The 10,737-nt window shown below is 41.2% G+C and overlaps 1 protein-coding gene across 1 annotated transcript; it reads right to left on the bottom strand.

Moving 5' to 3' along the window:
• Window positions 1-1,874: 1,874 nt before the first annotated feature.
• On the bottom strand, window positions 1,875-10,640 carry GPN3 (GPN-loop GTPase 3). The gene is made up of 8 exons (XM_056534388.1): window positions 10,503-10,640; window positions 8,047-8,155; window positions 6,445-6,612; window positions 3,880-4,004; window positions 3,412-3,527; window positions 3,218-3,314; window positions 2,865-2,993; window positions 1,875-2,696 (listed from the first exon to the last, which is right to left on the bottom strand). The coding sequence occupies exons 1-8, from the start codon at window positions 10,548-10,550 to the stop codon at window positions 2,631-2,633; spliced, it is 858 nt and encodes a 285-aa protein (XP_056390363.1). The 5' UTR covers window positions 10,551-10,640; the 3' UTR covers window positions 1,875-2,630.
• Window positions 10,641-10,737: the final 97 nt, after the last annotated feature.

The following is a 10,737-nucleotide window of genomic DNA, read 5'->3' as shown; positions in this document are numbered from 1 at the left end:
CCCCAGAACCATATATTTTTCACTATCTACCTGTTAGAGAATCGAATCCTCCTGATAGGGGCAAAATGCCCAAAGGTGTACACTTACTTATCTTGATTACTAAATTCTGCTTGCTTAGACATTGGCTCCAACCTACCGTGCCGACAATCACGGAAATCTTGAAGGAATATCATTCTGTACTACATAGAGAGATGTTATTGTCCATAAGATGCTCAGAGATGCATGCAAAGACCTTTTTTAATAAATGGAAACATTATTTGCAATACTTACCTGATGTCGGCGAACGTCACAGGATAATGGCATATTTTAAACATACCACATGGTATTTAACTGAGGCTCTCAGGGGCACTCTTGGTAATCTAGAACTACCGTCTTAATATTGTATGATTCTCTACATCCTTGGTTTTCTATGGGATCCCACTCTTAGAACTCTCTGTCTGCATAATATATAGTCTGACCTTAGGTGGCCAGTATCCTACATGGGCACGACCCTGTGCTCTGGGTGGGGATGGTGCAGCTTTCCTCAAGAGATTTGAGGTTTTGTTTCACAGTTGTTACTTATTATTTCCTATATTTTGGAGGTAATCCTCCGTATTACGAAAATGGATCTAGACGATACTCTCTGACCTATTATCCTGACAATGTATTGTTGTTCAAGATTCTGACTGTTTACAATGCACCTTTGTCATATATGCTTTGTACATATTCTGGATCCGTGAATAAACTATGTTTAAAAAAACAAATAAAAAAAATTTGAAAGATGCGAGCTGATTGGTTGCTATTGGCAACTGGGCAACTTTTCCTCTGGACAGGTTTTGATAAATCTCCCCCTCAGTCTTCCCAGCCTGGTGCAGGTCTACAATTTTGTTTCTGGTGTCCTTTGACAGCTCTTTGGTCTTGGCCATAGTGGAGTTTGACTGTTTGAGGTTGTGGACAGGTGTCTTTTATACTAATAACAAGTTCAAACAAGTGCCATTAATACAGGTAACGAGTGGAGGACAGAGGAGACTCTTAAAGAAGAAGTTACAGGTCTGTGAGCCAGAAATCTTGCTTGTTTGTAGGTGACCAAATATTTATTTTTCACCATATTTTGCAAATAAATTCTTAAAAATCAGACAGTGATTTTATGGATATTTTTTTCTCATTATGTCTCTCAATGTGCAGGTGAAGAACACTAATTAGTTAGTAAACAATTACATTTTTTTTTACCCCCAAAAAACCTTACACTGTATTGCACTTGTAATTTGTTTGTTTCCTTTATTTGACTTCATAAACGAAATTCTGCAACAAATATGCAATATGTAAATCTACATCTTTAGGATATGTTCACACGGCAGAATTTGGTCAGAATATTTTGCTGCAGCAGAGTCCCATTGAATTCAATGGGGTTCTGCTGCACTGTTCACATGGCAGAACTTTTGCACCAGATGTTTCTCCTGCAGAAATTCTAATTCCCGCATCCGCAGAAAGAACAGACAGGTCTATTCTTTCAGAGGCTTCAGCAAGGAAATGAATTGCAGTCTATGAGATGGCGCATTTCCGAGCGGTCCAAGCACCTGCCAGATTGGTCAAATGTGCTGAATGTCCGCAAGTGTTTTCCGTGCGGACATTCCACACATTTTCCGCCATGTCAACCCGGCCTTAGTATGGAAATAACCGATTCTACTAGTTTCAATATGACACAGGGAAGCAAGTTTAAAAAAATCTTGGAAGGGGTATAGATTGCACATCAGATAGCATTTCATTGTGCAGTGGCAATTTTTTCTCTCTCTCTCATTCTCATTTCCCTACCATTAATTCAATGGCTAAATGTCATTAGTATATACTCTTCATTTTCAAAGAGAACTGAAGCATTATGCATTCATCATCATTCATTGACACAAGACAGTTTGACAGATGATATATATTTAATCATTTCTCATATTAACCATCATCATCTTTACAGCACAGTCTGTGGTTCTATTTTTGTTTTTTTCAAAGCAGCTGCATTTTGAGCCATTTGTGCTCATGTCAGGCACATCAGTGTATTTGAATAGCACAAGTAAAGCTTAATATTATCTTTATTATGAAACTAGAAAAATAAATTAAATGAAGAAAAAAAAAAATCATAAAATCACTTTACATATAGTGACCAATACTATAGAAAATATATACGTATTAAAGCATCACTTTTACTTGTTCTTCAGCTGCTGGACTCGTATCATATTATACTGCTGGATTCATATCACGTTATACCATTATTCTGCTGTATACATCTGAAACCTGTAAAAAAAAACTATTGATTCTGACCTATACTGCAGTGCATCAAAGGCCATAATTTCCCATACATAACAGTTTCTTAGGGCTCAAGTGTAGTCTGCTGTTCACATATACCAGCAACGTACTGGTATAAGTACATATGGTTTCGGCCTTTTCTGTTCATGATGTCCGCTTAGAAGATGCCACTGTGTAGGATGAACATTTCTTCAAGACACAGACACATAGGAGATCCGCCACACATCAGGGCAAATCAGTTTTTAAACAGGGCAGGTGAACTACTACCTCAGCATGTACCAGGGCACAGTAAAGATAGTGGAATCCAAATCAAATCCAAATTCCTTTTAGAATATAGTTCCTGACACCTTCTTCTGTCATTGTTCATCTACCCTGTCCTGGAAGAATTCATCAAAATTCTCAGATTTATCCTCCTCCGATTCCTGTTAGGAAAAAAAGTAAAAGGAAGTAAGCGAGGAAATTTCTCTCTTTACTTCCGTAGAGTAAACATACATTTATACTGGATTAGCATTAGTTATGAGGTGTTAGTAGATGGATATGTAGAAGGTCACATATTTTCGTAAATGCTTCTCCGTAAATGCTGAACTTACCCTTGGCTCTTTAAACTCCAGGTCTTCCCCATATTGTATAGCGAAATCTATATGTTGGAGGACGATGTTAATGCCTTCCTCATCTGATCGGTCAAATGGCAAGAAGCGAACCATGCTATAATCATCAATCTAAATCACAGAAGATTAAAAGATTTTTAATGTATTAGTTAATGTAGCTAAGTTATATATTGTCCAAGTTATCAGCGCACACTACAGTTGGGCTTCAAACTATTACGCAGCCAAACAAACTTTATGTGAAATATTTCATGGCACAAGCATCAGACTGAAAATCTTAATTCATTTTCCCATCAGTTTAAGCTCCACAGTAACCGCATGTATATAAAAAATATTACCAATCCACATATTGCCTTTGTTAACTTTTTGAATTTCTTGCTTCTCAGTTTACTTGTTGAGTCTTCAATCATGGAATACATGTCTGGGTCTAAGAATCTGTCGGAGGGAAGAGCAATGTGTTGAGGTACAACATAATTTAGACATGTTGTATTGACAGACTGCATATTACTAAATAGGACTGTTATAATCTTACTTTTCTATGTCCTTTTTAGCTTTCTTGCTCAATAAATCCATCTTGGTCATGATGTTACACTGTGGTATCTCCAAAGAGATCATAGCACTTAGGGCAGCCATGACACCAGAAATAAACTGCAAGGGAAAAACAAAGAGCTGGTGCAATGTGATATTAGACATACAGACACCTTAGTTAACTGCCCAACACCCAGAGTGCATTGTTCACCCAATCTAACTAGTAAGACCTGTATCTCCACAACTATGGCACCCATCATGCACTATTGTCTCCATTCCTGATCACCTCACATGGGATTCTACTTAAAGTAAAGAGTGTCTTATCTGCTGAAGTTTATTTTATTTTCTTTTTTTTAACTTTTAAGTAGACTTCAGAAACTAAACTAATGTATTAGGAATGCAGAAATAAAGGCAGGTTTTGACTTTCTGGGATTTCTGACCGTTAATAATCCTGTTCAGATAAGAAACATACCTTAAAGGATTCCACCATGAACTGAGAATCAACCAGGAAAACTCCACAGACTCTGAACTCCCACTGCTGGAGCTGCTCCACCAGATACTTCATAACTGGCAGATGGGTGTATAGTTCAATCTGGCCTAGGGAAATTCATACAGGCTCATTACAACGGAACTAGTACCGTTAGGCTACATTCACACAGAACATTTTCGTGCGGACATTCCCCCAACAGCGGAGTGCCAGCAGAACATGCCAGCGCTAGGACTGCTCGGAAAGGCATAGTCTCAGACAGCAACGCATTTCTGTGTGGACTCCGCAGAAAGAATAGACATGGCTTTTCTTTCTGTGGACTCCGGAATTGGGATTTCCACAGCAGAAACATCTGCAGTGGAAACACTGTGTGTACAGTGCAGCAGAATCCCATTGATATCAATAATCTGTAGAGAAAAGAAAAGAAAGGACCGACGGACGGCGCCTCGTGTATTTACCCTCAATAGATCGGGTGGTGGGTGGGGGGGGGAACCCCACGGGGCTTATAGATGGCCGCTCACCTTGAGATCTATGCAAAAAAGCATATCACCCACGATATAATCTGGGTACTGTAGTACGAGTCGCTGCTATGCCGATGGGTTGCAGGAGGAAACAAGTCGTCTTGGGAGTCAATATTAGAAATAGAGCAGGAAAAAACCCTCAGGTATGGCGCTGCAGACTCTTGTAGACAGATGAGGCGGATGCCAAAGGTAATAGGAAAGTCCTCAGCAGGACATTTTATTTCATTGCATTGATATCAATAGGCTTCTGCTGCTGCAAAATCTCTGTGCGGAATTCCGCATGGAAATTCCATCATTTGAACATACTCTAATAGTAATGTAGAAACCTTTTTGGCCAGTCTATAAATGTGGATTTTTTCTTTTGCCAGACTAACACTGATCACCTTCACAAACTCTCATAGTGCAGCCGGGACAATGACAAGAACAGCGCAGCTCCCAGCATGTTAATCAGACCTGACACGGCCGGCTGGTTCCTCCTCTCTGTATGGCACGTGCAGTTGCCTGTCGTGCTGTGCTCCCGGAAGGGATCGCAGCATAGAGGAAGAAGGGCGGAAGTGAGCCAAGACAGGCTTCAGATGAAATCACGCCTGCCGGGCCACGTTCCCTTCCTCCCTCACACATGGAGCCAAGACTAAGCAGCCATACAAGGGAAAATTAGGTGTAAAGAGGGGTTTAAAAAAAAAAAAAAAAAAAAGTCAGGGACATATGGGGGAGGGGGAATTAGGGACAGATTAGTTCATGATAGGTACTCTTTAACCCCTTAAGTACTCAGCCCATTTGGGCCTTAAGGACTCAGACAATTTTATTTTTACATCTTCGTTTTTTCTTTCTCGCTTTCAAAAAATCCTAACTTTTATATTTTCATCCACAGACTAGTATGAGGGCTTGTTTTTTGCGCAACAAGCTGTTCGTTGTAATGCCATCACTCACTTTACCATAAAATGTATGGCGCAACCAAAAAAAAATACTATTTGTGTGGGGAAATAAAAAAGAAAACCTAAATTTTGCAAATTTTGGAAGGTTTTGTTTTCACGCCGTACAATTTACGGTAAAAATGACGTGTTCTTTATTCTTTGGGTCAATACAATTAAAATGATTCCCATAATTACATACTTTTCTATTACTGTTGGGCTAAAAAAAAAAAAAAAAAAGGGGAAAATGGGACAATTTACGTTTTTATTGGGGGCGGGGGTTTTCACATTTATTTTTTATTTTTACACTTTAATAGTCCCCACAGGGGACTATTTATAGCAATCATTCAATTGCTAATACTGTTCAGTGCTATGCATAGGACATAGCACTGATCAGTATTATCGTTTATCATCTGCTCTGGACTGCTCGATCGCAGACCAGAGTAGAAGACCCATGGAAGGCAGCGGAGGCAGGTGAGGGGACCTCTGTCTGCCGTTCTGGATGATCGGATCGCCGCGGCAGCGCTGTGGGCGATCCGATCATCCATTTTAGTGACCACAATGCTGCAGATGCCATGATCTGTATTGATCACGGCATCTGAGGGGTTAATGGCGGACATCCGCGCGATCACGGATGTCCGCCATTACCAGCGGGTCCCTGGCTGCTATCAGTAGCTGGGACCTGCTGCGCATGAGGGTTAAAGGGAACCTGTCACACTTAACATTCCGTCTGATTTGCAAGCATCATGTTACAGAACAGATTTGAATTTATATTCCTTTTTATTCTGGCCTTAGGAGTCCAGTGGGTGGTCCAATGGACTCCTAAGCCCAGAATGAACATGAATTAAAATGTAATCACAATTACAAGTTATTTAATTTATTTAATAAAAAGTTATTTTATTTAATTAAGTTACTTAATTTTTGCCATAAAACTACACATAAATCTGTGTCTCCTCTTCTGCTCTATTAAGATGTTGAATGCAGGACAGATAGCATTTTAACATAAAAGGTTTCCTTTAATGGCGCAGTGCAAGTATAACAGGTCGTCTGTTTGTGTAGATGCTGCTGTAGCAACACTACTCCTTCAAGGATGAAATATACAAAGAATGTATGATCACCTGGACAGTCAAACAGTATATAGTCATCTTCCGTGTGGCCCAAGCAGTTCTCCAGCCAGTCAAAGTTATTGGCAAAGTACTCCATACAATACACTAGGCCTCCATTGGGCCCAAATCGCAGAGAAGCATCTTCCATTACATCATCTACTTCAATGAGCTCTCTGATATCTGAATTGAGATATAGGAATCATTAGGAACATGGGAAATTGTTCATTATATCACACATTTGAATAGATTTGCATGTATTTTTCTGCTAGTAAGCAACTGTATAATGCTTCCCACTGACAACTAAAAACATTCTGAAGCATAAATTACATGTTTGCATGCCAACGTAGCAAATTTCTTATATAGTCGCACTTTCTTCATGCCCACATCCCAGCACTTGCCTGTTTTGCCTATTTACTCATAGAGACTCCGCAGCAATCGTGATATCTGAGGAAGGTCCAGTGGGACAGAAACATGACATTTTGAAAAGGATTGTGGATAATAAAATTACCTGAAAACTTAATTTTTTATATAATGAATCAAGTAGTTTTGATATATTGAATTAAGGACTGGGATCCTACCTGTGCACTGAATATATAAGAGACTGCCATATTTTAAAGGGTACCTTTCATCCAAAAACTTTTGATATATTCTAGATTATTGTATGCAGAATAACTTTCCAATAGCATGTTATTAAAAAATATGCATTTTTCTATAACATTTTCCACTTTGAAAAAATGACCACTAGGGGTCTCCCTACCAGTCCTGGCTGCAAGCCCTTTTTATAGATTTCAGACTCATGCTGGAGTCCTAAATCTCAGACTGCAGCTGGGACACAGACAAACTCAGCACTGCTCCCTGCCAGGGAGTCTGTCTGTGTCCCGGCTGCAGTCTGAGATTTAGGACTCCAGCATGAGTCTGAAATCTATAAAAAAAAAAAAAAAAAAAAAAGGACTGGTAGGGAGACCCCTAGTGGTCATTTTTTCAAAGTGGAAAATGTAAGAGAAAAATGCATATTTTTTAATAACATGCTATTGGAAAGTTATTCTGCATACATTAATCTATAATATATCAAAAGTTTTTTTGATGAAAGGTACCCATTAAATTGCATGCAAACCACTGATCAATGCCTGAGGTAATCTGCGGTCTGGTCTTGCGTTGATGGGTTACAGTAGTGTTTTCCATACAGTGTGCTTCAAGCTGTTGCAAAACTAGAATTCCCAACATGCCCGGACCGCCAAAGGCAGTCAGGGCATGCTGGAAATTATAGTATTTCAACAGCTGGATGCACACTGTTTGAAAACACTAGGTTACAGATATGTTGTTTGGCAGACAATTGCACACAGGGACAAAACGCTGAACACCAGAGGCACCGCAGAAGCACTGGATGTAAATACAGATTTAATTTTTTTTTTCCATATCCCACACAATGGGCATAGTTAGGAAAAACTCTAACAATTTAACAGATCTACCTTTAGTCAACAACTGGCACTATCTAAATCAGCATTTCAGAGCATCCAAAATCTGTAGGGTATGGACAGCTTTAGTTGAGCACAGGGATAGGCTATACTGGCTGTTTCTGTATAGTTTATATACATATTTTACTCCACAACTTACCGGCCATGACTGGATAGTCAAAATACTCTGCTGCAGGATCCAGGTTTACAACTTGAACTGACCTATTCAGAGCCTCACAGTGCTGAACCATGGTAGAACAGTAGGTGCTCTGCAGGAAGACAAAAAGGTCACACAGAAAGATTAGGAAATAAGCGCTCCATAGAGAAGTATTGTTTCAACCCAAGCGTGAGATTGGTGTATAAAGATTAGCTGCTCACCCTGGGTGGTTGTGTAGCCACATACACAATAATGGTACCAATATATAAGATAGGTTGTCTGCTGCACTCCGGAATGTAAATGGCAATGGAGATTTGGCTTCAGGATAGAACGGCTCAAAAGGCGCTGATCGACCAGACAGGTGAATGGATAAAAAGGGTTTATTGACCAGAATGCAGCGCGTTTCGATACGCATGCACAGTTTCCTTAGGCATAACAAGAAGGATTCACAACTGGTTTATATAGTTGTGTTTTGTATTGCCAGTGAAATGGTTAATTCTTACCTATATAAACCTGTTGTGAATCCTTCTTGTTATGCCTGAGGAAGCTGTGCATGCGTAGCGAAACGCGCTGCATTCTGGTCAATAAATCCTTTTTATCCATTCACCTGTCTAGTCGATCAGCGCCGTTGAGCCAGTCTATCCTGAAGCCAAAACTCCAACACAGAAAGATTATTAGTGGAAATGTATGTCCACATGTGGTGGATATGTTGCAGTATTTCCATCAGGGGTCAGCCGCAACTCCCTCCTCCATCATCCAAAAATGTCTCATCCCTCAGACGAAAAACCTTCCTGCCGTGTAGCAGAGCACTTGCAGTGTCAGCTCTCTGCTATTCAGCGTTGGCTCTGCTATACAGACACATGTAGTGTCTGTAGTACAAGTTTCACATTTTCGACTCTGCTATACATGCTGTGCAGCGTTGGCTCTGCTATGCCACAGGAAGTTGCGTCTGAGGGATGACTGCGTTTTGAACGAGGGAGTTTTGGATGAGGGAGTTGTGGCTGACGACTGACGGAGGATTGGTGTGAGGGAGGAGGGTCGCTGTTTCGCATGATGGGGGACGGAGTTGTGGCTGATGACTGACAGCGATAGGTCCGAGGAAGGAGGCGGGACGCTGTTTCGCCTGACGGAGTTACGGCTGACGATGTCCTAAAATGGACGCCATACAATACAATTTCATCGTGCGAACTTAGACTTACTGTCATTGACATTTCAATAGTTTTAATCTTACAGTGCTGAGACCTCCTCCAATCTCTAGACATAGCCAGTAGAGATGAGCGAACTTACAGTAAATTCGATTTGTCACGAACTTCTCGGCTCGGCAGTTGATGACTTATCCTGCATAAATTAATTCAGCTTTCAGGTGCTCCCGTGGGCTGGAAAAGGTGGATACAGTCCTAGGAGACTCTTTCCTAGGACTGTATCCACCTTTTCCAGCCCACAGGAGCACCTGAAAGCTGAACTAATTTATGCAGGATAAGTCATCAACTGCCGAGCCGAGAAGTTCGTGACAAATCGAATTTACTGTAAGTTCGCTCATCTCTAATAGCCAGGAGAAGTCCAGTTGTGCACTTTCTTACCTAACTTACTGCTCAAGTCACCCGATGGCAGGAGACAAGCTTCTTTATAAGGCCATGTTCACACAGTGGAATGTCCAAGCGCAATTGATTTCAATGGAATTGGCCAAATGAACGCTCAGCTAACAGCGTCACATCTGCACTAATAGGAATATAGAAGTGAAAATAACAGCCGTGTCAGATTCACCACATGATGGACATCAATGGGATCTGTCAGGCTTCCATCATGCTGATGGAAAAATTAGGCTAGGTTCCCACTACGGAAATTCCGCTTTGGAATTGCGCTTACTAAAACGTACTGTATTGTGAATGGGTTTCCGTTCACAAATTCACACTTCGAAATTTGTGCAGCGGAATCCGCATGAAAATTTCCGCCTAAAGAATGGCGCTGCTCTTTCTTCAGGAGAAAATACTCACGGAACACATTGCAGTCTATTGGAAACTGCAGTGTCCACGCGGTCCTAGTGCCGACTGATTGAGTCGCTGCTGGCCGCACTCGGAATCTCCGGGCGGAAATGTTCTGCCCGGAGATTCCGCAGTGTGAACCTAGCCTTATTCTGTCTGTGGTGCTGATTTATTAGTCCCGTCTTTTATATGTGATCTGACAAATGTGAACACAGCCCTAAACTGGTAATCACACAGAGCAGTGTTTTCCCAAGTCAGGGTGCCTCCAGCTGTTGCAAAACTACAACTCCCAGCATGCCCGGACAGCCAAAGGCTGTCCGGGCATGCTGGGTGTTGTAGTTTTGCAACAGATCCAGGCTCCCTGGTTGTGAAACTCTGTCATAGTGTTGACTCTGGGTACATTGTATTATGTCTACAAAAACAAAAAGTACCTTGGAAAGTGTGCAACCTAAACCTCCAGTGTTATGTGTAACTCACCTTCCCGCTGCCCGCCGGCCCCATCACCAGCTGCGCGTACCGAGGCATGATCTCCGCTCCTGGAGCTGGTGCGTGTTTACACGTGGTTTACTTCCGGGACAGTACGGTGGCCGCTGCAGCTCAAACTACAGTGCGAACTAATGTCCCGAATACTGTATTCACAAACTAATCAGGGGAATCCAACTAGATCCCGATGTCGGCGGTAGTCAGCGTCATCAATAGCATTACTACGGTA

This window comes from Hyla sarda, chromosome 1, assembly GCF_029499605.1.
Source record: "Hyla sarda isolate aHylSar1 chromosome 1, aHylSar1.hap1, whole genome shotgun sequence".
Lineage (NCBI taxonomy): Eukaryota > Metazoa > Chordata > Amphibia > Anura > Hylidae > Hyla > Hyla sarda.
Note: the sequence above shows the minus strand (reverse complement) of the source record. Positions and strands in the feature narration are given on the sequence as shown.